The sequence below is a fragment of the Caretta caretta genome, chromosome 23 (genome assembly GCF_965140235.1).
Source record: "Caretta caretta isolate rCarCar2 chromosome 23, rCarCar1.hap1, whole genome shotgun sequence".
Classification (NCBI taxonomy): domain Eukaryota; kingdom Metazoa; phylum Chordata; order Testudines; family Cheloniidae; genus Caretta; species Caretta caretta.
In genome coordinates, this window is record NC_134228.1 from 11,933,656 (window position 1) to 11,960,150 (window position 26,495).

A 26,495-nucleotide genomic window follows, 5' to 3' on the forward strand; every position below is an offset into this window, starting at 1 on the left:
GGGTGCTGGGGTCACAGGGAGCTTGTTCCCCTTACACTCCCCAATGTGCATCCCCCTGTGACCCCCCTAAATCTCCCCAGCCCGGCGACACCTCTGGCGCTGACCCACCGCCCCACTGCAGCCAGGCAAAGGACCCAGCGACCCCCCAGCCACAGGGCCACAGGCCAGCGAGCCCCCTCGGCTGCTCAGAGCAGCTCCTGGGAGCCTTGTCCGGGGGGGGGGTGGGGGGTGGACGGACCCAGGAGTCCTGATGCCCCGATGGCCCTTGGCTCTATCCCACTGACCCCCACCTGGAGCCAGATGGGAGCCAGCGCCCCCTAGAGGGGAAAGGGCCTGTGCCCCATTCCCTGCCCCCTGAGCCAGCCAGTCCCTGCCCTGGGGCTGGATGGGAGGTGGCGCCCCCTAGAGAGGAAAGGCCCTGTGTCCACCCCGCCCCCCCAAGCTGGCCAGACTCCTGGAGTCACATCCCATCCTTGGGTGGGTCGTGTGGGGCAGCAGGACATGGCCTGGGGCACTGGGGAAAGAGCAGACGAGCCCCCGACCCCCAGTGGCTCCAAATCCAGGACCTGACAGACAGCTGCTGATGGTGCCCGTTTCACTCCTGCACGTCTCCATACAGCCAGATGTCTGAGATGGGGGGGCTGTCCCCAACTGCATGGGAGGGGTGCAGAGCAGGGACAGCGAGTCAACAGGGGGTGGGGCATGGGCCTAGGACTCCTGGGTTCTCTCTGCTGCTCTGGGAGGGGAGTGGGGTCTAGGGGTTAGAGCGGGGGGGGGTGGAGTCAGGAAAACTGAGCTTTCTCACCAATGCTGCCACTGACCTGCTGTATGATCTTTAGGAAGATGCAGCGCCTCTCTGTGCCTCAGTTTCCCCTCCCCCATTTTGTCTATTTAGACTGAGAGCCTCTGAGTCTGTCCAGGTGGCGCCCAGCCCGACGGGGCCCCGATCTCAGTGACTCTGTGTCTGGGCAGCGTCCGGCGCGACGGGGCCCCAATCTCAGTGACTCTGTGTCTGGGCAGTGCCCAGTGACAGGGCCCCGATCGCGGTGACTCTGTGTCTGGGCAGTGCCCGGCCAGACAGGGCCCTGATCTCGGTGACTGTGGGCAGCACCCGGGGCCCCGATCTCAGTGACTCTGTGTCTGGGCAGCGCCCGGCGTGACGGAGCCCCAATCTCAGTGACTGTGTCTGGGCAGTGCCTGGCCAGACGGGGCCCTGATCTCGGTGACTGTGTGTCTGCCCCCGTATCTACTGCAGACCATTTTTAAGCATTGGGGTCCCTGCCCTTCCCTGCAGGTGTCGTGATCCCTTTACATTCACGTCCAGGAATTGTTCTGAGGAGGGGGCTAGGAAACAGGGCAAGTCCTTCCGACTGCAGCCACAGCGCCTCTGAGCACCTTACGCCAGGCAAAGGGGAGGGGAGCAGTGGCCAGAACAGGAGACTGGGCCCCCGGAGTGGAGTGCCCAGGACCGCTGGGCTTTTCTGAGCCGCTGGGGTCATCGCGCCCAGGGCCAGAGCGAGCATCGAGCCTGACCCTCTCACCCGCCAGAGAACTGACCTGAAATCAGCCTAGAGGGGATCCGCTCATTTCCCAGATGGGCTGGGCCACGAGCCTGGGGAAAGAATTACTGTTAAAAATTGATACTGTGTTTCCTGGCCCGTTGGGGCTAGCTTCCCCCTTGCAGCCCGCGGCTCAGGGTAGCCCGTTAGCGAATACTGGTCTGTCAGGACGGTGCTGATGGGCCAGGATCAAGTCACCCCTGAACCATCTCTCGGTTCCGCTAAACCAGGGTTGGGAAAACTACGGCCAGGGGGCTGGATCCGGACCCTCGGGGCTTTGGATTTGGCTCACGGGATGGCCACCCTAGAGCCACTCCAGGTAAGTGGTGCCAGGCCAGAGCCTGCACCCCAACTCCCTACCTGAGCCCCCTCCTGCACTCCACAACCCCACCCTGAGCTCCCTCCTGCATGCCACACCCTCCTGCACCCCAACCCCCTGCCCTGTGTTAGGATATAGATATTCAGGCCTGTCGGTAAAGGCCTGTACTTTAAGAATTTAGGTGTATTCTTATCATTGGCTAGTTATCGAGGTATAAAAGAAAGAATCAGAATCACAGTCTGCCGGTGTAAGGGCCTTCTCTTACTGTGACAGTCTGAGGCCCTGTTCTCAGGCTAAGGCCTCTGGCTAAGCAGTAGAGGCAGCCATAAGCTGGGAAGCGACTGGTCACATCCTCACATCCCAAACTAGTCCCATTGAAAGAAGGTGCTATGGGGCTGTTAGGATATAATCCTGTCCTGATAATGCCCATCGCCTCCAGAGAAAGGGAAGTGCCTAGAAGATGTAAAAGGAAACTTAGTTTGATAGCATCCTGTCTGGCAAGAACTCACTTATCCATAGCTGGGATGTGAAATCCTCACTTCTGTATTGTTTTGTCATTATAGTTCCCACTTTGCTATTGTTTATTTGCATGGTCTCTGTCTGGGTCTGTGATTGTTTCTGTCTGCTGTACAATTAATTTTGCTGGGTGTAAACTAATTAAGGTGGTGGGATATAATTGGTTACATAATCATGTTACAATATGTTAGGATTGGTTAGTTAAATGTCAGGAAAATGATTGGTTAAGGTATAGCTAAGCAGAACTCAAGTTTTACTATATAGTCTGCAGTCAATCAGGAAGGGCGGGGGGGAAGTGGGAACAGGGAATGGGGGGGTAAGGAAATTGGAATAATGTTTGGCTAAGGGCAGGAATGGGAACAGGGACACAGGTGTAAGGCTCTGTGGTGTCAGAGCTGGGAAGGAGGATACTAAGGAAGGAAACTGGAATCATGCTTGCTGGAAGTTCACCCCAATAAACATCGAATTGTTTGCACCTTTGGACTTCGGGTATTGTTGCTCTCTGTTCATGCGAGAAGGACCAGGGAAGTAAGTGGGTGAAGGAATAAGCCCCTAACACCCTGAGCCCCATCATACACCCACACCCCTCCTCTGCTCCGAGTCCCTTCCTGCACACAGCACCCCCCTCCTACACCCTACAACCCAACCCCCTGCCCTGGCCCTAAATTCATGGCCCTGCATACAATTTCCCCATGCAGATGTGTCCCTCAGGCCAAAAAGTCTGCCCACCCCTGCACTAAACACAGGCAGCTACAGCAGGTTCTCCAGGCCTTTCATGGGGTCTGGGGCTGGTCTCCAACCCCTCATTTCGCAGCCCCTCCACAGGACCCGGACGCCGTCATCATGGGCATGCCCCTGGCTGGGATTTCTAGGGCAGGTGGCCCCTGGGGCCCTTTACCCAGCTGCCGCCTCTTTCCCTTCCCCTCAGTTTCGTGACTCAGTTTCACTTCCCAGGGGCCGAGTACCCACCCGCCCTTCAGCCTTAAGCAACCGCCAACCCCTGCCCTGCCCAGCTCCCTGGGAGGTTTTGGAGAACAAAGCCCTGCTGTGTGGGGCAGGGGCGGCACTCAGCAATGGCCGCCCTGGAACCGGCTGCAAGGTGAGGGCAGCGGGTGTGACGCACTGAGAATTGGGCATGGTTCCAGCCAGCGCCTGCCTCAGTTTCCCCATGTGCTGCAGGATGCACAAAAGGGTTAATGAGGCCTGTGGGGCGGTGCAGGAGCCGTGGGGGTGGGACCAAACTGGACCCCCACCTCTCTGCCAGGAAGCCTGCCTTAGCACCCCCACTTTGCCGCTGACTGGGAGCTGCTCGGGGTAAGTCCATGCCCTAACCCCCTGCCCCAGCCCTGAGCCTGCATCCCCAGCCCAGAGCCCCCTCCCACACTCTGAACCCCTCATTCCCAGCCCCACCCCACAGGGCTCACCCCTGCTCCCCAACCCTCTGCCCCAGCTCTTTTGGGTCACAGGCATCAATTTTCTTCAACGGGGTCACCAGAAAAAAAGTTTGAAAACCACTGATCTAAGGGGCTGTCCTCTATAGCACCGTGCCTCAGTTTGCCCCCAGCTGTAACCAAAGGTAACAACTCGCCCTGTGTCTCTCTCAGCCATGGAGGTTGGGAGCTGGAATCTCTGCCATTATATGGTGCCAGCTGGTGGGCTAGAGAGCACCGAGTGGGTGCTCTGGGTGCGAGCCGCTGGCTAACGGAGCAGGGCCAAGAGCAAACAGCAGTGGCTCATGCTTTGGTGTGTGGCTCAGTGACGCCCCCGTCTGGTGGCTTCAGCCCCATGGCGATGACAACCTACTATAGCTACGCACATCCAGAGCTGGCTCCCAAGGGGCTGTGCGGGGCGGTTAGAAGAGCACTTGCTCTTGATGGGGACGGACAGCCTGTCCCAGCGGGCACCTGGGTCCTCCTCCCACCCCAACACCTTCGGGTAAGGCACAGCCCCCCCGTGCCTCAGTTTCCCCTCCCCTATAGCCTGCCTTGTCTCTTGATTGTAAGTTCTTTCAGAGAGGGATTTCTCCCACTCTCTTCCTGGGCGTGGCCCCGACTTCAGCACCTCTCTGCCTGGACGGCAGCTGGCAGGACGGGGCACCCCCCCGATCCCAGCCCCCGAGGGGTCCCCAGTCTGTTTCAGCAACTCAAACACCCCCCATTCCTGGGCATTCACATCCTCCATTCCAGCTGCCCCGGAGAGCTGAGCCCTGACTTGGCAGCGCCACGTGGAGACAGACACAGGCGGGCGGACCCCGGGGGATTGGAAAAAGTGTTTAATTACGACGGGAAATAAAGGGGGGGGGTAGACACTCCATATGCACACCGAGGGCTGGGGGGAGAGGGGGAATAACAGAACAGGCGGGGTGGGTGGAACAAGGAAATCCTTCTCAGCCAATACGCAACGGCACAGAAAGGCGCGAGGAGATGTCTCTACTACGGAATAACCATTACTGGCAGCCGTCGGCTGGGGGGGCCCTCAGGGGCCGGGAGGGAATCAGGAGGGGGGGGGGTCTTTCTTTTTGCGGAGGGGGGAGAAAACAATTGAAAAAAAAAACAAAAAACAAAAAACCATTTTGGCCATAAAATAGAAACCCGCTGCATGGCCGAAGGGCCGGCCCGGCCCGGCGGCTACCAGAAGTCGCGGCGGTGGTAGGAGTCGGGGTCGCAGTACTTGGTGACCACCACTCTGTTGGCGAACTTGCGGCCGGTGAGGCCCTGCATGGCCTTCTGGCAGTCGAAGACCGAGGTGAACTCCACGAAGATCTGGGGGGGGGGCGGAGAGGGGAGGTGTTACGCTGCCAGCCAGACGTGGAGGTGAGGGTGCGGGGGCCGAGGTTGACGCTGTCCCGCCCCAGGAGCCCCCCCATCCTCTGCTGTACCCACCAGACCCCACTCCCATCCCAGAGCTGGAAATAGAACCCAGGAGTCCTGGCTCCCAGCCTCCCTTGCTCTAACCACTAGACCCCCCCACCCCACCCCGGTATACATGTATGGGTGGGTGGTGGGAGGGGGAAGGAGTGAACCCAGGCATCCTGACTCCCAGCGGCCCCCACAACCAACCACTCCCCTCCCAGAGCCAGGGATAGACCCCATGCGTCCTGGCTCCGAGCCCCGCCCCCGCCACTAGTCCCTACTTCCATGCACCTTGCCGCAGCCGGGCACCTCGACGCCGTCGACGGGCCGGGGGATCTCGATGGATTTGACCACCCCGTACTTGCTGCACTCATCCCGCACGTCCTCCACGATCTCCTCGTACTCCTCGTCGTCGAGCAGCTCTTCGGGCAGCACCATGTTCATGAGGCACAGCACCTCGGTGGGGTGCCCACCCATCTGCACCTGCGAGCTCATCAGCCCGGGCACCTGCAGCGTCACCGGGGTCTGGTTTATTGTGCTCTGTGGAGACCGGAGGGGGAGGGTTACGCACTGGCCCCGAGAGCCCCTTCCCAGCCAGACTGCCCCGTGCTCCGGCCTGCTGGTCCTGGCCCCGAACTCGCCCCTAGTGCTGGGATCTGAGGGAGGCCGCCACCCTGCCCCTGGGGGCTCGGAGAACCTCAGCCCTGGCGGTCGAGGGCGGGACGCTGCCTGCATCTGCCGGGAGCCTGAGCCCGTCGCCCTTTGGGGAGGAGGAGCAGGGCTCCCCCATCCGAATCAACTTGGAAGCCTCATAAGGCACCTGAAATCACCCCACCCGCAGCCTCTCCAGTAAGATACCCAGTGGGACCTCCCGAAGATGGCCCTGGCACCCCAAAATAACGCGGGAGGAAAGCATCACGTTTTCTGTTTGGGGAGGGAGGGGAAAGGAAAACTGCCCCACCCATTCTAGGAGCCTGGGAATTGCTAGACTAGATCAGACCGAAGGGCCCAGCTAGCCTGGGATACCAACCCCGCTTGCTCTAACTCATTCCCCTCCCTGAGCCGGGGAGAGAACCCAGGAGTCCTGGCTCCCAGCCCCCCTGCTCCAACCCACTAGACCCCACTCCCCTCCCCCAGCCGGGGAGAGAACCCAGGAGTCCCGGCTCCCACCCCCCCACTCACCAGCGTGGCGTTCTTGGCTCCGACGCTGGCTCTCTGCACCAGCAGTTTCTTGTCACCCAGTTGCATGCCGTTCAGCCCGGCGATGGCCTTCGAAATCAGAGGGGAAATGAATCTGGCTGCTCCCAGCGCCGCAGCGGGCTGCTCCTCCCCCCGGCCCCCCGCTGCAATCAGCACAGACGCGAAGGGCGATGGACAGACAGACGCGCGCACACACTCACGCAGCTCTCCTCTGCCCCCGGGGCGCCTGGCCTACGCAGCGAGCTGGTGCTGGGAGCGCAGGAGCAGCCGGCTCCGAAGGCTCTCCTGTTCTCCCCCAGGGGGCGCTGCGTTACCTGCGTCTCTGAAGGCCTCCCAGGCCATGGGCACATGGCCAGTCCAGCCAGCGGGGGGCGCTTGGGCCGGGTGCCAGCCACGGACGCCCCCTCACCAGGCCGGCAGGGGAAGCTCTTGACCGACTGCGCAACCTTGCTGCATTTCCCCACGCAGCAGGGGGCGCCCGGCCCCCAAAAAGCCAGGTGCGGGGCAGGAGTACAGACCACCTGGGGACAGGGATGCTCAAGACCAAGTGGAGGATGGGGAGGAGGGGCTGTGGGGACCCAGACAGGCTGGAGACAAGAAGTGCAAAGGGGGGGGCGGCCACAGCACAGTGACCCAGACAGGCTCAAGTCAGGTTTGGGACAGGAAGTGGAGAGAGGGCACAGCCCCGAGAGACAGGCTGGGCACAGGGAGGCATGTGCCCAAAAGATGGGGTGACACAGTCAGGCTGGGGACAGGCCCAAGTCAGGCTCCTGACAGGGCGGGGAGCGCATGGAGGTCCAAAACACAGGCTGAGGACAGAAGTGGGGGGCGCCGCAGGGGGGGCAAAGGACAGGAAATGGTGGGGGGGGGGCCACAGGCCTAAAGGACAGGCCAAGGACAGGAAGTGGAAAGGGGGCGCAGGTCCGAAAGACAGGCTGGGGACAGGAAGGGCCGGATGTTGGGGGGGGAGCCACAGAGACCCAGGCAGGCTGGAGACAGACCCAAGTCAGGTTTGGGACAGGAAGTGGAAAGAAGGGTGCAGGGACAGAAGGGGTTGTGGGGCACAGACAGGCTGGGGGCAGGACGACACACACACACACGCACCCTCTCGCAACTCACCCAAGCGCCGAGGTCTCGCGCCCAGCATGCACCATTAGACCAGCTCTTTCTAAGCCCTCCGGGGGTGGGGGGAGGGGGGAGAGAGTTGGGGGAGGGGTTATGAAGTTACGCGCATCTAAGGACCCTCTCTGTGGCAGGATGCCCCTCTCCCGCCAGCGCCGGGGCTGACTTTTTGTGGGGGGCGATTTGAAGGGGCGCACGGGGGCGGGGTGGTTTGGTTGGTTGCTTGGTTTTTTGCTTTTTTTTTTTTTTAAATCCAAAAAAAAATACATTAAAAAAAATTATACATATACTTGCATTTGAACAACTACCGCTGGGAATGCAGCGCACAGAGGGCCCCTGCTGTTACGGTTCTCTTCCTCCTCCTCCCGCTATAACAAAAAGCACAGCGGGAGAAGAGAAAACACCGTTATATAGAAAGTCCGAAGAGATTTCTATAAGGCTGCAACCGACGCGGGCAAGTCAGGATCGGCGCTGGAGGCAGCTGCGGCTAAGGGAGGAGATTTCCCGGCCACAGCGGGATTTGATGGGGGGGTTTTATTTGGAGAGGGGGGGATCTTACCGGCTTGCATGGGCAGAGCAGAGCTGGGGTCTTCGGATTGGTTTGTGGCCGCTGTTCGGGCTAAGATTGGGGAGAAGGGGGGAAAAAGGGGGTGGGGGGAGAGAAAACGAGGCGATCACAGCGACGAGGCGTGGCCTATGGGGGCCCCCGGAGCTGTAAAGGAGAGAAAGGCTGGCGCTCCCTAGGGGTGGAGGAAAAAAAATTTCACCTGCTCAAGGAGGGGAGGAGGAAAAACCAAACAAAAGAAAACCAAAAAAAAAAAGGAGAACGCACACACCCCCACGGCTGGCTGGGCTGGCGGACGCAGGCCCCTCGGAGGGCGGCAGAGCTGCGAGGAGAGGCGGGCGGAGGAGGGGGGAGTTGGGAAGTACCTGGTCTGTGACGTTGATGTCCACGTACTCGCAGAAGGCGTAGCCCTTGGACAGCCCGGTAGCGCTGTCCTTCACCAGGTTGAAGGCCTTCAGTGGCCCGAAGGAAGTCAGCAGCTCCTTCACCTGGGGCGGACGGGGAGGGCAGTTGGGGCGGGCAGGCAGCGAGGACTCCTGGGCACACCCCCCTGCCTCAGTTTACCCTCCCACTCTTTGTCTGCGTAGCCCAGGAGCTCTTTGGGGCAGGGTGGGCTCTCACTGTGTGCCCAGGCAGCACCCAAAACAACAGGCTCCCCTGGGCTTTGGCTGCCAGGGGGCACCTGGCATGATGCTCCCCCCTCAACTCGGTCGTTGGATGCCCAGGCAGTGCCTGGCATGGGTCTGTCTCGTGGCTAGGTGTGACGAGCGTTGAACGCCACCGCTGCAGTCTGCCGTAATTCAAAGCCCTCCCTAGCAAAGATTTCACATTGCCCCCACTCTCGGAGGGCAGCTCTGGCTCAAACCAGAGCAGATGGGTGTTGAGAGCCAGGATATGCGGGCGGAGAAGCCAGCGGGCCGGAGCGACTTGCGGGGAAAAGCCCATTCCCGGTGCCCCGTGGGGCTGACCCGGGCGTTGTCGGAGGGGGACCGCCCGCTGCCCCGTGCTCACCTGATCGTCATTCAGATAGTTGGGCAAACCCCCTATGAAGAGCTTGTGAGCGGAGTCCGGGACCACGGTGGACACGACACCTGCCGGGGAGAAGAGGGAAGGGAACCGATGGGTGTCCCACACTGTCCTGCATGCTCTGGAGCAGCTGCAAGGCAGTTACGCCCCATGAGACGGCAACGCAGCCCCCACTCGTCCTGCAGGGCCACCTTTGTGGTGGTCCCTGGAGTCACAGGCCCCGCACCCCAGCCCAGAGGGACCACATCCCAGCACCAGACGAGGGGTCCCCCTATAATCAGCCCCTGCACCCCAGCCCCAAAGGGCCGTGTCCCTGTGCAGGGAGAAGGGTCCTGCATAACCAGCCCCCAGTGGACTCTTGGACTCAGTCTTATCGGGGGCATCTGGTCCCTCCCTCCAATTTCTCCAGCCTCCCAAGCCCTGCTGCCCCACACCCAGACGGGCGTACGTGACGATGCCATGCAGAATGTGTCTAGGGAAGGGCTGGGCACCTGGCTGACCTGGGTAAGCTGATCTCCCTTGCCCCCGTGCCCTCTGGAAGAAGGTGCAGGCCCACTCACCCCTGTTGGCCCCACACCGGGGCCGGGGGGCTACTCACCTGGCACGTAGACAGACGGGTTCTCAGACATGCCGGGCAGCGGCTGATAATCATGGGGGCGGCGGATCTTCAGCGACTGCCCCTGGAAGATGATGCCGTCGAATGCCATGGCCTGGGTGGTCTCGTCCACGGAGCGGAACTGCAGGAGAACCAGGGAGGGGAGCCGATGAGGGACATGGAGGAACTTAATGTGCATGCATGCCACAACCCAGAGCCCCTGCGCTCACGTGATCCGCCAGCGATTCGGCCCACATCTGGCCCCCCCCCCGAGCGGGACCGCTGCCCAACTGCCCACCTAACCCAGTCTCCGAAAACAAGCCAAGCTACGCAGGACCACTGTTGTGTCAACTGCCTTCTGCACAACGCCCCCTACTGGCCACGTCCGGAATAACCTGGCCCTGGCCCTGTCCCAGCCCATCGCTGGGGGGTGTCTTAATCCAGGTTCTGAGCAAAGTTTTGACCCAACACCCCCTTCCAGACACACACAAAACCCTCTGACCTGGTGCTTGAATTCTAAGCTTTGTGACCCAGCTGGGAAGGATGGGGGGGAGGGGAGCAGGGGCTAGAAGCCAGGTGCGTGCAGGGGGTGTGTGTGGTCAGAACCTGGGCAGGAACTTGCCCACTTTGCAGTGAGGATGCAGGCTAAGTCACGTGAGCGCTGATAACCCTCCAATGCCTTCCCACAATTCCCCTACAGGCCAGACGAGTTCCAAATCCTAGAACATCTCTGCACAAAGACCCCTGGAACCCGGGCCCAGCCGCGCAGGGCAGCGCAGCACCACGGGTCCAGCCAAGCGGCCCGGTTGCTCACGCCCAGGCTAGCTGTCCCATGCAGACATAGCCCTAGTGGTTGGCTGATGCTCCGGGACAGGGTGGGGTGTCCACCACGCTAGAGCGGGTGAAATGACTTCAACCCAAACTGATTTTCCACGGAGAACAGGGATTTTGGCAAAACAAAGTTTTGCACGAGAAGCACCTGCTTCCTGGGAAAAAATACATTTTTGAGACAAAACCCAAATGCCCCAAAACCAAAATATTCCTATTTAACGCTGGTGTAGACTCCAGGCAAGCAAACTCTGCTCACCTCTACAAGCTGGACTTCATCTCCCTGGCTGCAGTGCATCATGGGACTCCCAGGATGCACTGCCTTCCCAATCCAAGAGGATAGGGCACGGTGCACCATGGGAGCTGTAGTTCCCTTGCCTCAAACCCTTATCTGTATCTACAGGCTTGGGTCCCTGCTGGCCAGACTACGTCACCCATGGAGCAACACAGCCAGGGACTCCCCTAATGCACGACCTCCCCTCTCCAAGAGGGTACCCAGGGTGTATTATGGAAGATGGAGTCCAAACAGGTGGCCCAGGATATAGAGGAGACTGGGAGCATGAATCACCCCCTGAACTACAACTTCCATGAGGCAAAGCAGCGGCCTTTCAGCATTGAAATATTCCAGTTTTCTGCCAAAATATTCGGGTATCCAAATTTTTGCTGAAAAATAGAAACTTTCCAGGAAAGAGGAAACATTTTCCCCTACTGGCTCTGGATCACACTCCTTCCCTTACACACGGCAAATGTTCCGTTATCCCCGCCAATGTCTCATCCTCCCTCCAAATGTTGAACGGATCCTGGCCTCAGTCCCATCATGTGGAAAGGAGTTCCACCGGAGACTGGTGGGGCCCAGCTTCCCGCTACAGGCCCCTTCAGCCAGTAATCCCACTGCCATGCTGCCCCAGAGCAGACCACTAAGTCCAGTATGCTCCCTGCCCTGCTAGGACAGACTAGATCCAGTTCTGTATCCTGCGCCGCATGGCAACACCCACCCATAACGCACTACGGGCCATGGTGCAATCTTCCTCCTGTCCCTGCTGCAATCAAACACCACCCTGGAGCATGGACTCTACATCCCCTTTACAGACTCCCAAGTCCAGAAGGGACCATTGGGATCATCTAGGTCTGGCCTAAGCCCAGACAACCTCACCCAGTGATCCCAGAACTGATTCTACAAGCTATTATGAAACCAAATTATTGAACAGGCAATTTGTGAGCACCTGGAAGGTAATAGGGCTACAAGAAATCGCCAGTATGGACTTGGCGAGAACAAATCCTGCCAAACCAACCTAACTGCCTTCTTTGACAGGATTATTGGCCTACCAGACAGGGAGACACGGCAGACCTGAAGTATCTTGATTTAGCAAAGCTTGACAGTCCCAAATGACATTCTAACAAGCAAACTAGGGAAAGGAGCTCCACATGAGATTCCCGTACGGTGGGTGCACACCTGGTTCAAAGACCAGCACTCAGACTAGTTAGCAATGGGTCGCTGTCAAACTGGGAGACTGGTCCGGCAGGGGTCAGTCCTGGGTCCGGTACTAGGCAATATTTTTGTTAGTGACTTGGATAACGAAGTGGAGCGTGCACCTATAAAATCTGCAGATGAGACTGAGCAGGGAGGGGTCACCAGCACTTTGGAGGTTAGAATTCCAAACAACCGTGAACTGGGTCTGAGATCAACCAGACGAACTCCAAAAAAGACAAGTGCAAAGTGCTTCCCTTTGGAGACGGGGAGCCAAAGCACAGCTGCAAAATGGGGACTAACTGGCCAGGGGGTCGCACTGGCTTCCAAGGGAAGTTTTTAAGAACAGGCTGGACAAACTCCCATCAGGGACGGTCTAGGGACACTTCGTCCTGCCTCAGTGCAGGGGGCTGGACTCGATCTCTCGAGGTCCCTTCCAGCCTGGTATTTCTGATTCTGTAACTTTTTTTGGGGGTGGGGGAGCTCGAGAGGTGCTTTCAGAAGAAGAATCCAGTCTGAATTTCGACCAGCTGAGAGATGGCAAACCTACCCCAACCCTAGGTCAATTGCACCAATGGCTCATCCTCCTCCCGGGGCCCCGGAATTTGTTTCTTCATCTTCCTGGTCCTGCCTCTTTCTGCTGGACTGAAGGGTCCTCTGCCAGCAGAAATCTCCTCCCCAGGGAGGTGCTTGCAAGCTGAAGGCCAATCCCCCTTTGAACCATCTCCGGAGAGACTAAATCGACTAAGTTTCTGCCGTCTCATTACAAGGCAGGTTCACAGATTCTATAGCCAGAGAGGGACCACTGTGATCATCTAGTATCTAGTGCATAACACAGCCAGAGAACATCCTCCAAATAATTCCTGTTTGAACCATGGCAGATCGGTTTGAAAAACAGCCAGCATGGATTTCCGGTGCTGGAAATTCCACCCTGACCTTTGGTAGTTTGCTCCAGTGGTGAATTCCCCTCACGGCTAAAAATGTATGCCTTATTTCCAGTCTGAATCTGTCTAGCTTCAACCGGCAGACGTTGGAGCAGGTTAGACCTTGCTCTGCTAGACTAAAGAGCCCATGATCACATCTCTGTTCCCCATCTAGGTACTTAGAGACTGGACCAAGTGACTCCTTAACCTCCTAACTAAGCAGATTGATCTCCTGAAGTCTCTCACTATACGGAATGTTTTTCAGTCCTTTAATTGTTCTCGTGGCTTTTCTCTGAATGCTCTCAAATTTAGCAACATCCTTCTGGACTTGTGGACACCAGAATTGGACAACTGGGTATGTTACAGGAGCGCTGAGGAGCCCCAGGGCCTCATTGTGCGAGGCGCTGTACAGACAGAACGAAAAGCTGACTCACCTCCAGGAAAGCAAAATTCTTGTCCTGATTGATCTGCACAGCCAAGACGGGGTTGCCAGGGGCCTGGGTCAGGCCGCCAAGACGCATCTGAGCATTAAAGAAATCCATCATGGCCTCCTGCAGAGAGAGGGGGAAAGAAGCGATGTAGGGCAGCAAACCAGTAGGCCCGGAATTTCAAATAGATAGCAAAGAGCAGGTGGGAAAACTGGAACAGCCTACTTGCCTTGCGTGATGGTAGCAAACTTTTGTGCTACGAGGGATTTCAGCCCCACAATTTTCACTTTAAAAAGAAATGGAAACAACTTTTTGATCTTGGTTTTTTGCTTGAGCGAGAGTCAAATTCAAATAATAAGAAAGAGAGCACTTCCCCTACTGCTATCTGGAAGGGGTGCTGGCCCCAGTTGTCACCAGGCAGGACAAATTAAAAGAAAGGGCTCGCAAGTCACTGGAGCAGAGGATGTTAAAACCACGCCAGCGTTACCGTTACCACGTCCAGGAGCGAAGAGGGCAAATTACGGAGACCCAAATTGCACTGCTCACCGGGTAAGTAGAGAGACCCGTCTGTATGTGTCACAGGGACAGAGACCTGAGCCTACTCAGGACACGTGCAGCTACCAATTGCCAACAGCATTCACAGACACAGTCCCAGTTCCCCACCCAGGCACCCCAGGCCTCCTTGGCTTTCAGGACTGATCTCCCCCCTGGAGGCTATCATGTAGCTGAGGGAGCGGTATACCCTTCAGCCACCTAGCTCAGGCAGTCGGCCCCAGTGAGACCCCAAAGCCGCTTATGTGTTTAGCTGCATGGCATCAACCTCGCTCCATGGATTCTGCTCTCCTTTGCTGATAGTGCTGCCCTGTTTTGGGGAGAAAAGTTATATCTTCCAGCGCTCCTCGACGGGTCCCAGTCAGAGAGAGAGAGAGTGCGGGCAACACACGGACAAGAGAGAGCAGCAGCTGGGCTGCCGAAGCCACCAGTACCTCAGTGATGCCGAAGGGGATATTTCCAACGTAGAGGCGGCGGGCCTGTCGGGTCATCTGGCTGCCGACCACCGGGACCGGGGTGGGGGTCACGGCCAATCCGTCGGGGGTCATGGTTGGGAGGAGAGCTGTGGCTGGAATCTGACCCGCGGCTAGGAGAGAGAAACACCAATCCACGCATTCAAAAGCCAATTTCCCTGCCCCGCCCCCGTGCCGATGGGGAGTGGGGGGCAATGGGGCAGAGAGAGAGAGGCCTGGGGCGGTCAGCAGAGGTCTGCTCCCTGCTCGGACAGAAGGCACCTAGGCAGGATAGATACCTTGCATGGCTTTGTACTGCATGGGAGTGATGTGCTCGAACCCAGGCGGTGGCACGTCCCAGTACTTGCGGATCTTCTTCTTCTTCTCATGCCGGGGGGAGCGGCTGCCAAGAGAGGAGAGACGCGTCACCGGGCAGGAGGGGCAAGGTTTGGCCTGGGCTAGGATGACGGTTTCTACCCCACGAGATGCTTTGATCCAACCCCAGCCAGGGTCACCACTCAGGATTGGGGAGAGTTCCCAGCCCACTAGCCCTGCCCTCTTTTTTGGCCAATCCCAGCAGCAGCTTGAGGCAAGAGCCGAGCACCTAGACCAGTAGGGGACAGCATGGAGCAGCCATGCTCTACCGTTGCTGACACAGAATCCCTCCTCCCTGGGGGTAAGCCAGTCCCTCCCATGCCTCAGTTTCCCTACCTGGGAGAACAGCACTCACCTCAAGGGGCCAGCAAGATTTAGAGGTGACCTGCAGAGGGGAGGGGGAAAAAAAAGGTCAGGTTGGTGCCCTTTCCTGCTTCTTTACGGCTGCTGAAAGGATCGTTCAGAGATTTCATTCCTGCATTCGCCATTCAGAGACTCTGGGGGCGACTGGAGAACTGGCTGGGTCAGGGCATTACAGGACCACCAGGAGAGAGACCCGATTCATCAAACAGGGGAAGGAATCTTCCGCTGACTTCCCCCAAAAGCCTGACGCTTGGCTCAGAGATCCCTGTCAAAATTCCCCTTCCAATTAAGGGCAGAGCAAGTGTCGAATGCACTCTCCACGCAGCTCAACCAGGGGAGCTCCAGATGCAATAACCCCCACACCCCAAACGGGCTTACATGGATGTCCTGTCCCACCCCGAACCCCCAAGAATTTCAGACCATGTTACAGGGCCATTGCCGTGTTTTACAGGCTTTATGAACAGCTGGAATGGCACTGGGAGGCAGAGGACAGCGCCGGCTGGAGGTAACGTAGGCGGGGGAGGGCCCTGGCACACAGCTCCTGGGGTGTTAATATTGGCTGCGGGTAACCCAATCGGCTCCTTTCAGGTCTCGCTGGACCTGTGTCTTGGCCCCGGCCTGTCAGTCCACCAAAGGGAAAGGGCTCTGTGGCAGCACACGCGGGACTGCAGAACCTTCGGTCTGCACCGCCTGGACTCCTAGTGCGCTGGGCCCGCCCCAAAGCTCCTGGCAGGGGGGAGTTATGTCTGAGAATGTCCCCCAGAGAATGGCCAGTGGGAGATAGAGAGAGGTATCCTAACGGCAGGAGGATAGAGAGAGGTAAAGAGATTTATTCTCCCCCCACACGTATACAGGTAACGGAACAAGTTACTGCAGAGCCCGGAACAGAACCCAGGAGTCCTGGCTCCCAGCCCCCCTGCTCTAACCACTAGACCCCACACCTGTCTCAGAACTGGGGATAGAACCTGTGTTCCCTCCAAGCTGCGTAGCTGCCCAGGAATCAATCAAGTGCCGCACACTGATTAGCAGAGCCGTGCGCATTCAGCGGTGTGTGCTCGCTGCGCCCCTCAACCCCCGGCTGCTCTGCAGCCTTGTTGCTCCTGCCCTCCGCCTTGGACTCCTGGCCAGCTGTTCGCGGGACCCTCCTGCTAGCTGAGCAGAGCGGGGAGGGGCACTGATATCAGGGTGTCCCTCTCCCCCCTGCCCATGTACCCCATCTCCGCAGGGCAGGGGAGGGGGGGACAGGGCTCAGGAGCAGGAGAGCGGCTGCGGTCTAGATAACCAGCTTTCTGGTGAGTGAGTGCCTTAAAGAGAGAGCACACGGATCTCTCAGAGACTTCCCCAGCAACACACACACACACCCACACACACACCCACCCAGTCTCTGGGTCTCTCTCTCTCACACACAGTCTCCGTCTCTGACACACTCACCTCCCAACACATACTTGTGTTGTTGCTGTTGTTGTTAATTCTTGGTTCTTCCTGCAATGCACATATAGTCTCTGTAATTTGACTCTTTCAAAGTGTGTTATTTTTGTTTGTTGACTGGTCTATGCATTTCATCATTTTATTTCTCTCTTAGCCTTGCATTTAATTCTTTGAGAACAGTGAGTTCTAAAATGCCTAACCTGTCCTGGCTGGAGTAATTATCCCTATGGGAACTTTTTAAAAATATATTCTCTCTAGGTTTTTGTGTTTCTACTGGTGGTGCACATCCGCACATTACCTGCACATGGATGGAAAAAAATTAGAGGGAACAAGGGATAGAACCCAGGAGTCCTGGCTCCCAGCCCCCACGGCTCTAACCCACTAGACCCCCTTCCCCCCTCCCAGGGCTAGGATAGAACCCAGGAGTCCTGGCTCCCAGTCCCTCTCCCCCACTAACCACTAGACCCCACTCCCCTCCCAGAGCTGGGGGGTAGAATCCAGGAGTCCTGGCTCCCAGCCCCCCAGATCTCTTCTCAAGACCAGCGCTTGGGGCCAGCCATTCCCCCTCTGACTCCGCGAACCGGCCACAGCACCAGTGAGGAGCGGTGGGGGGGACAAAGGGTTTCTGGGGCCCAGACTGCCCCTCCCTACCTGCGTCGCCTGCGGTCCCGCGAGACACTGCGCTGGTCCCTGTTGCGCCTCTCCCGGCTGCGGCTGCGGCGCTTCCGTTCGCGGCTCCGCGAGCGGCTATGGCTGCGCTTCCGGTGACGGTTCTCCTTGTCGCGCTCTGCGGGGGGAGGGCGGGCAGGTTAGCAGGGGACACGAGCCCCCGCCCCAATTCTCAGTGTCCCATCCACCCCGCAGCTACCAGTCTCCCCACACGGGGGCTTGGGCCTTGCCTGGCTCCACTGCAGGTCCAGTTGCAATGACAGGCTCCAGTTTGCCGGATGTAGCATGTCAGGGACTCCAGCTCCCAGCATGCAACACTCCCTCCATCTCAGAGGCGCAGCCAGCAAAGACTCCAGCTCCAGCCATGCTGCACTGCATGGCATGCTGGGAATCGTAGTTCTGGGGGCTGCACCTCTACACTTTGCCTTGTGATGGAGGTGGCACAAGCCCCCTAGGGAAGCCAGCCAGGCAGACAGCCACAAGGAACCACAAGGTCTTCTATCCAAGGAGCGTCCCCCCACACCCACAGAGCAGGGACAGACTGCCCTAGATGCCAGGACGCAACCTTGATGCCAACTCTCCCCTCGATGCCACCTACCATGCAGCCTCCCCGATCCATTGCTCCCCCTTCTGCCTTCCCCCAACCGTCCCCACCCGATCCATTGCTCCCCCTTCTGCCTTCCCCCCCGACCGTCCCCACCCGATCCATCGCCCCGTAGGAGCACCAGACGAAATCCTCACGCACCCCATGCCTGCTGGGCTGGATAAGACCAGCCGCTCCCCACTGATCGCTACTTTATTGCCCCCCAACTGGGAGGGTCTCCCCCTCTAATCCCAGCGAGAAGAACAAAGGCCACATTTAGATGGCAAAAGGGAAGGCAGCAGAGTCTAAGTGAATTAGGCACCAAACTAACTTTGTAAACCTGACCCAACAGGAAACAGAACCCAGCAGTGCAGATGCCCAGTTCTCCTCCCCCACTCTAACCACTAGACTCCACTCTCCTCCCAGAGCTGGGAGAGAACCCAGGAGTCCTGATTCATACGCCGGCGATCTAACCACTGGACTTCGCTGCCTCATACACCCCAGGCTCTGCTGTTTGCCTTTGCTATTTGCCCTGTCAATGTGACATTGAACAGCGCCTCTACCCCAGAACCACAGCTATATTCTCCCCCACCGTATACTGCTCTCTAAGCCCCAGATTCAGCGCCCCCCAGCTGCTATGTGGGGCCCCCCCAGAGCGAACCTCCTGCCTGATTTCAGGAAGCGCCAAGGAGCATCTGCCAACCCCATCTCAGCTGATGGGGGGGAAAAGGTCAGGTTTCCGGGTTTTGAATAGGCTCTGCTACTAGAGAAACTACGCTTCGAGGGGGAACTTTAAAAAGGTTTGAAGGTAAAAAAATAAGACACTATTCAAATATACCAGCATACGGCTCCTGGGGCATCATGGGTGCCCCCCACCTGCCCCATAGCTTCCCAGTCACCCCCACAGCTCTCCTCTGGCCCCCTGCCTGCTCCATAGCCCATGTTCTCCCAGCCATCCTCTTCCCTCCATGTGCCCCATAACTTCAGCCCCCCATAACACCCCTTCCTCCAGCCCCCCACCTGCCCCATAGCTTCCCAAGTCCCCAAAGTGCCCCCTCCACTCCCCCATAATTCTCCTTCCACAAGCCCCCCCCCCATCTGCCCATAGTTTCCCAGCCCCTCACCCCATAGCCCCCATTCCCCTAGACCCCCACCTGCCCCATTGGCCCCCTTCCCCAACCCCCCACCTCCTCCATACCTTCCCAACCCCTCTTTATCCCCCGCCGCCCCTTAGCTCCCCTTTGCCATCTCCCCCGACAGTGCCTCAATTTCCATCACCAAACTGGGAGTGGGAAGGACTAGAGTTAGTCTGCGGAAGAGAAGAATGAGGGGGGATTCGATAGCTGCTTTCAACTACCTGAGAGGTGGTTCCAGAGAGGATGGTTCTAGACTATTCTCAGTGGTAGCTGATGACAGAACAAGGAGTAATGGTCTCAAGTTGCAGTGGGGGAGGTTTAGGTTGGATATTAGGAAAAGCTTTTTCACTAGGAGGGTGGTGAAACACTGGAATGCGTTACCCAGTGAGGTGGTGGAATCTCCTTCCTTAGGAGTTTTTAAGAGTCAGGCTTGACAAAGCCCTGGCTGGGATGATTTAATTGGGGATGGGTCCTGCTTTTGAGCAGGGGGTTGGACTAGATGACCTCCTGAGGTCCCTTCCAACCCTGATATTCTATGATTCTATGACTTAACCACCAGGGCTGTGTTTCTCAGGTGCCCCTGCAACACCCCCAGGGCCCCAATCCCAGCTCCAGTGGCCTTGAACTGCACCTTCCCTCACGTCCCATAGGCTCTGCAGGGTTCAATTTTACAATGGAAATGGTCTGAGCCAGGAGGGAGCGGAAGGCCCAAGCTCCAGAACAGAGCAGGTGCCGGCCAGGGACCAGACCAAGAGCCCACAGCTGTGCTGGGAGGGAAAACAAAGGCTGGTGTCATGGGCCGGGCTGTACAAAGCCTTGTTTGTGAGGACTGATCTGTTGATCCAGCCATGTGCGTGAGAGAGGAGGGGGTTAGATTTCTCGGTGGTAGCAGGGGGGACAGGCTTGGCGAGCTCTGGAACTGTGCAAGACAGACGGCAGAGTGTGAAGCACCCCATTCCTAGTCCTGGGAGCAGCGGGAGGGAGTGGTTTTGGCACCTGCTTGGGAGCCAGAGCAGGGGAGGGGTTTCAGCTCAGGGATAATCCACACTCCCAGATGTGGGTTTCCAGCCTGAGAGGGGAAGGCCAGGCCGGCAGCTATGGCGCCAGTCGAGATCCCAGTTCAATTCCCTGCTCTGCCACAGACTGCCTGCATGTCCTTGGTTCAGTCACTTAACCAGTCTGTGCCTCCATTTCCCCACAGCGTTGCCACACAGGGGCATTGGGAGCGTAAATACACTAAAGCATGTGAAGTGCATTGAGATCTACAAATGAAAAGCTCTAGGTAAGAGCTAGGGATGATAGTGACCAAGTCTGGAAAGCAACCAGAACTGCTGGGTTTCCATCTTGTCTAGAATGAACAGGGGAGAGCCCCTGGCCCATTGACGCCTGTTTACAAAGCAGGGAGAACACCCACCCTTTTATCCGCTGACCCTGGGCAAAGTCAACGCTCCCTGGCATCAATGACTCATCAGGCCACAGTTCAGGCTGGACGGTTTCAGCGCCAACGGGACTGCGAAGGAGAGACCACCCTTGACTGCCCCAGAGGCCGTTTTGATCAGGGGGCAATCAAGCGAGCCTCGAGCCCACGACCTCCAGGATTATTACCGAGCTCCTGAACCATTCAGCCACCCCACCCTTGGTCCTCAACTGCACGAGTTTATTGATCCCACTTGGTACCACTGCACCTAGCAAGCTGGGCCCTGTTTCAATCACAACCGGACGTCCTAGAGACTAGGTTGCTCAGCTCAGCTCGCGTGACAGAGAGAGTTACCAGTGTGGCTTGATCTCGGGGAGATCAGCTGGTCTTGTGGCGAGGCAGTGAGGGAACATCTGGACTCCAGAGTTCTACTAACCCCCATGTCTAGATACGATAATTATCTGGCCCCCAGGACCTGTGGTAACTTAGCACCTCACAGTTCTTGATATATTGGTCTTCTCAGCTGCCCTGCACTATTGTCTCAACTTTCCAGATCACTCCCCAACTACCACTTCTCAGCTGGAGATCTCAAAGCACTTTAAAAGGAGAAGTCGCTTGCATTAGCCCCATTTTACGGATGGGGAAACTGAGGCATAGAGATGACTTTTGCCAACACAGGGAATCTGTAGCCAAGTAGGGAATTGAATATGGATCCCCTAAGCACTAGACCATCTTTACAGGACTCAGTCACCTTCCCCCAACCATGCCATGGCCCTACAGATGCCGACTGTCACTCTGAAAACTGGGCTCTAGGATCATGGCAGGACTGTGTTAGCCGGGGTTGATTTTCCATCACAGGCAGCTACTAGCACCCGCAGGACAGGTACATACAGATTTTCATGGGTAAATGTCAGTACATGTCTATTTCACACACCCAAAGGGAGAAAAAATTCTCATTGATAATCATTGACATTTACAGACAAGCAAAGTAGGAAGAACGCTGCTTGAGAACAAGGTCCCACCTCAACACGTACCAAACACACGGTGGCATTAGACCGTTATTGTCTGACCCACCCAGAACTTGCCACGGCCGTGAAAATTCAAATTGATAAAAATCTAAAAAATATGCTTAAAAACCCCCTAATTTCATGCAACTGTGAAAATTTAAATTGATAAACAGAAAAAACATTTAATGCCCATCATTTTGCACAACTGCAAAATTGTAATCAGCACTTCCTCCAATTCCACGCAACTGTGAACATTCAAATAGATAAGAGAAAAAAATTAAAATCCATAATTTTGAGCTACTGACCATTTAAAGAGAGAAAAGTTTAAATCCCATAACTTTGTGCAACTGAAAATTTAAATGGATAAAAAGAGGAAATAAATGCTTAAAACCCCATAAATTTTCACAGTTCTTCAAAATTAAGTCAGGAAACAGAAAAAACGGTAAAACCCCATAATTTTTGCCCAACTGTGAAAATGTACATAAACAAAAGGAAAAAATGCTTTAAAATAATCCTTATCATCCATCCAAATTACAAAAAAAGAGACAGACTCAAATTCTGCCAAGCCGAGGAATATAATACCCCACACCTCTGAGGGGTTATTTATAAAGGCTTTGTGCTTTTAATAGGATGCTGGCTCTATTGGCTTCAGAGCTACCCTCCACTTTGACATAAGCAAGCCCCCAAAACACGATCTTTTTGTTGTTTTTATACAGGGATGGACTTGGAATTGATTCCATCTTCACCCCAGAGCAGGACGCCCCCTGTGCTTCCTTCCTAACACAAGGGAGATGACCATACAGTCACACAAAGGGTTTTAAACCCTTCCAGGTCCTGGGCCAGAGAAACCTACCGACCCATGGAGGGGTTTTCCCTAAGAGACCAAGCCACAGCCCCCCGCTTCCTACCCAATGCTGTAACAGGCAAGAGATTCACATCTGGCCCATAAATTGCCCACGGCTGTCATCACCCCAGCATTCAAGTGCTGGGTGGGGACAGTAGACCTGCCCTGCCTCCCAAAATGCCCCCAATGGTGACGTGTGCCCCTCCCTACTCCTATTGGACTTATTTGCCAAGAGGGGATGTCAGTTTCCTGCCCCAAGGAGGAAAAGGGAATGATTTGGACTTCCCTCTCTCCCCAGTCTGAGGAGCCTGAGTCTGCTGGGATTGATGGTGTTCCTGCCCTTCTCTCCCCCAACCCCTCCCCCAGTCCCAGGGGGGAGAAGGGAGCACACCCACATGTTTTACCCCCTCCCCAAAGCATGTTAAGGTTAATAATGGAGCTCAGTGTCTCTGCTCAAGGGGATGCTACAGGGTGGAGAGGGTCAGACAGGAGGGAGCAGGGGCTGGCTGGGGGTATGCCAGTGGGGGAGGGACTGGCAGAAGGGGTGCAGAGGCCTGTGGGGTGCAGACCATGGAGTGAGAGGGGCACAGGGAGTTCAGGGTCAGGCTGGTAGGTTGTGGCAAAAGGGTGCTGGTGGAGGGCTATGGGGCAGGCACTCAAGGAGTGGGCAGGGAGCTCTGGGGGGATAGGTAGGGGTGCTGCTGGAGGGTATGTGGAGCAGGAGTTTGGGGCCAGGCAATGCTATAGGGCAGGAAGGCGGACACTGGCAGAGGAAAGGGGAAGTGGAGGGGGATAGAGAAGTTGGGGGCAGATAGGAGAGCTGGCTGGAGGCCATGCAGCAGTGGGGGGCCATAAGACAGGCACTCAGAGGTTGGGGACACAGACTGGAAGGGGGCTATAGGGCAGGCTGGAGAAGGGTGAGCTTGGCGGGGAAGGGACGCTGAAGGCATGGCCCTCAGGAAGGTGTTGGGACTAGGGGAATAGGAGCTATGGGGTAGGATGAGGAGCAGGCAAGGAGTGGTCTATGTGTTGGGAGATATGGCGTTGGCTAGAGATCTATAGGTTGGGGGGCTATGGAGCAGGAAATCTATGGGGTTGGCTGGGAGAGGCTAGGTAGAAGGTGTATAGGGCAGGAGATCTATGGGGCTGCATATAGGGCTATAGGGTAGGCAGGGAACTAGCATGGGGAGGGTCTATGAAGCTAGCTCAGACGATCCATGGGGGTAGCGAGAGACCTAGCTGGGAAGCTTATATGACTAGCTGAAGAGACTCGGGGGCAGGGAGAGAGCCCTGGGGCCGGCCCGGGGGGCGCTATGGGGCGGGGGGAGAGGGAGAGAGCCCTGGGGCCGGCCCGGGGAGGGCGCTATGGGGCGGGGGGGGAGCCGTGGGACCGGCCCGAGGGGGGAAGCTGTGGGAGGCGCTATGGGGCGAGGGGGGGGGAGCCGTGGGACCGGCCCGAGGGGGGCGCTATGGGGGGAAGCTGTGGGAGGCGCTATGGGGCGAGGGGGGGGGAGCCGTGGGACCGGCCCGAGGGGGGGCGCTATGGGGCGGGGGGGGAGCCGTGGGACCGGCCCGAGGGGGGGCGCTATGGGGGGAAGCTGTGGGAGGCGCTATGGGGCGAGGGGGGGGGAGCCGTGGGACCGGCCCGAGGGGGGCACTATGGGGGGAAGCTGTGGGAGGCGCTATGGGGCGAGGGGGGGGGAGCCGTGGGACCGGCCCGAGGGGGGCGCTATGGGGCGAGGCGGGGAGCCGTGGGGGGCGCTATGGGGCATGGGGGGGAGCCGTGGGGGGCGCTATGGGGCGAGGGGGGGAGCCGTGGGACCGGCCCGGGGGGGGCGCTATGGGGCGAGGCGGGGAGCCGTGGGGGGCGCTATGGGGCGAGGGGGGGAGCCGTGGGACCGGCCCGGGGGGGGCGCTATGGGGCGAGGCGGGGAGCCGTGGGGGGCGCTATGGGGCATGGGGGGGAGCCGTGGGGGGCGCTATGGGGCGAGGGGGGGAGCCGTGGGACCGGCCCGGGGGGGCGCTATGGGACGGGGAGGGAGCCGTGGGGCTGGCGGGAAGGGGCCCCCGGCGCATGCCGCGGGCCGGGCCCAGTAGGCGTTGGTGGGCCCCGGTCCTGCCCGTTTTCCCCGGCTTGGTCCCGGCCCGGCCCCGCCCCCACCTTGCTTGTTCTCGTTGAGCTGCCGCTCGAACTCGTCGAAGTCGGACATCGCGGCCTCTGCCTCGCTCCCGCACAGGCCGCGGCGCCTCCCGCTCGGCCACTTCCGCCCCACGCTCGGGGATTTCCGCCACCCCTCGGCCCCTTCCGCCCGGCGCTCGGGGATTTCCGCCGGCGCTCGGCCCCTTCCGCCCGGCGCTCGGGGATTTCCGCCGTCGCTCGGCCCCTTCCGCCCCGCGCTCGGGGATCTCCAGGCACCGCTGCTCGGAGACTCCGCCCACGCCCGGATCGCGGCTTCGGGGAGTTCCGTCAGCTCTTCGGCTCCGTCCCCTCCTCCCAGCCCTTCTCGACGCCGCTTCGGCTGTTTCCGGAGACGGGGGGGCGCAGGCTTCGGCTCTTTCCGCCTCCGCGAAGAAGGAAAGAACGCAGAATGTGGGGGAGGGGCCAGCAATCGAGCACTTCCGGGTGGGGGCCGGAAATGGCGTAAGAGGGCAAAGGGCAATCACTCCCAGCCCCATAAATCCACCCTGCGCCCCCCAACTGCCCTAGAGTCCTTCAGCCCCCCGTGAGACCCCCCACATTGCTCCACAGCCCCCCACGTGACTACACTCAACTCCCTATAGCCACCACTGAGTTCCCCAGTGACCCCCAGCCCCCATTGCTGCCCTTGCCCCACAACCCCCTATTGACATTGTTTCTCCCCCAGCCAGGCCCCCAACACCCACCCCACTAAATCCGGGTCCGCCCCTCCAGCCAGGCCCCCAACACCCACCCCACTAAATCCGGGTCCGCCCCTCCAGCCAGGCCCCCAACACCCACCCCACTAAATCCGGGTCCGCCCCTCCAGCCAGGCCCCCAACACCCACCCCACTAAATCCGGGTCCGCCCCTCCAGCCAGGCCCCCAACACCCACCCCACTAAATCCGGGTCCGCCCCTCCAGCCAGGCCCCCAACACCCACCCCACTAAATCCGGGTCCGCCCCTCTAGCCAGGCCCCCATTTGCATTGAAAGAGCTGCCCTCCAGTGCGCGGGTGCCTGTGATTCCAGCAGCAGGGTGCGCCCCAAAGGGGCTGTGGGCCTGGTTTTCGTGTGTTCCCTTTCCCACCAGAGTCGCCAGGCAACTGATGCCCAGGGCATGGCCAGAAATGTGGGGGTGGATGGGATGCAGCGTTCTGAAGCTCCCCCTTACAGATGGATGGCAAGAGGCTGTGGAATCGAGCGTTCTTGCTGGGCCCCTTCGCACCAGGCGCTGTCTGAATGTCACGGAGGAGGTAAACCCTGCACCAAGTGTAGGGAAGAACAGGAGGACAACTGGTCCCAGGTGCCTGTAATTAATAAGCCCTGGGGCCACAAAATCATGACAAGCCCACTACACCCCATTCCTCTCCCAGAGCTGGGGAGAGAACCCAGGAGTCTTGACTCCCCAGCCCCCTACTCTACTCCGCTCCCCTGGTGACAGAACGCAGGAGTCCTGGCTCCCAGCCCACCCTGCTCTAACCACTAGACCCCACTCCCCTCCCAGAGCTGGGGAGAGAACCCAGGAGTCCTGGCTCCCAGCCCTTCCTGCTCTAACCAATAGCCCTCACTCCCAGAGCTGGGGAGAGAACCTAGGATCTCTGTTCAGTATGACCCCGCCCTTCCTCCTTCCATATAGGATGGATTCAGCCACCCACTCCGAAATACCAGCATCTCACCCTAGGGACACAATCCAAGGGGCTGGAGAACTCCTCTGATAGGTGGGGGGTTCCTGAGCTCCAGAGGGGATTCTGGGCCATGGCACAGAAAGGGGAAGGTGGGTGTAGGGCATCCCTGGTCAGGGATGGTCTGGGCCCAGCCATGCCGTGCGTGTTCACAGCCTCAGTTAATCTTTGCTCCAGCCCCTTTCAGTGGGTCTCCCTGCCCCCTGCTCCACTGGCCCCACAAGAGGAGGGTGGGCCGATAGTGCCCCTTAGGGACAGAGGATCAGACCTATACGACCATCTAGCCTGGTATTGCGTCGGCTTTGCACAAGATCACACCCATGGGCTCTCTCTGTGCCAGGCATGGGCTCCCTGTAAAAAACAGCCCTGCACCTGACCCCAGAGGGGCCACATCTCAGTGCCAGGTGAG

General features: G+C 58.4%; 1 protein-coding gene across 4 annotated transcripts; it reads right to left on the minus strand.

Moving 5' to 3' along the window:
• Positions 1-4,651: 4,651 nt before the first annotated feature.
• Positions 4,652-24,549, minus strand: U2AF2 (U2 small nuclear RNA auxiliary factor 2). 4 transcript variants are annotated; one of them, XM_048832594.2, is made up of 13 exons: positions 24,389-24,549; positions 17,223-17,358; positions 16,575-16,625; positions 15,136-15,165; positions 14,705-14,808; positions 14,388-14,539; positions 13,408-13,524; positions 9,758-9,896; positions 9,145-9,224; positions 8,499-8,621; positions 6,429-6,515; positions 5,538-5,786; positions 4,652-5,156 (listed from the first exon to the last, which is right to left on the minus strand). In XM_048832594.2, exons 1-13 carry the CDS (start codon positions 24,435-24,437, stop codon positions 5,022-5,024), a joined length of 1,452 nt encoding a protein of 483 aa, XP_048688551.1. In that variant the 5' UTR covers positions 24,438-24,549; the 3' UTR covers positions 4,652-5,021. The 4 variants fall into 4 exon arrangements, with proteins under 4 accessions (XP_048688551.1, XP_074978492.1, XP_074978493.1 ...); XM_075122391.1 differs by having other exon boundaries at positions 6,429-6,524; XM_075122392.1 differs by lacking the exon at positions 16,575-16,625 and having other exon boundaries at positions 6,429-6,524.
• Positions 24,550-26,495: the final 1,946 nt, after the last annotated feature.

Excerpts from the sequence above, each read along its gene's own strand:
- U2AF2 (XM_075122391.1), bottom strand. The coding sequence starts at position 24,437 with ATGTCCGACTTCGACGAGTTCGAGCGGCAGCTCAACGAGAACAAGCAA. Across the intron at positions 17,359-24,388 it reads GCTCAACGAGAACAAGCAAG|AGCGCGACAAGGAGAACCGT; the intron begins GTGGGGGCGGGG and ends CTCCCCCCGCAG. Across the intron at positions 9,897-13,407 it reads AGAATTTTGCTTTCCTGGAG|TTCCGCTCCGTGGACGAGAC; the intron begins GTGAGTCAGCTT and ends GTTCTCCTGCAG.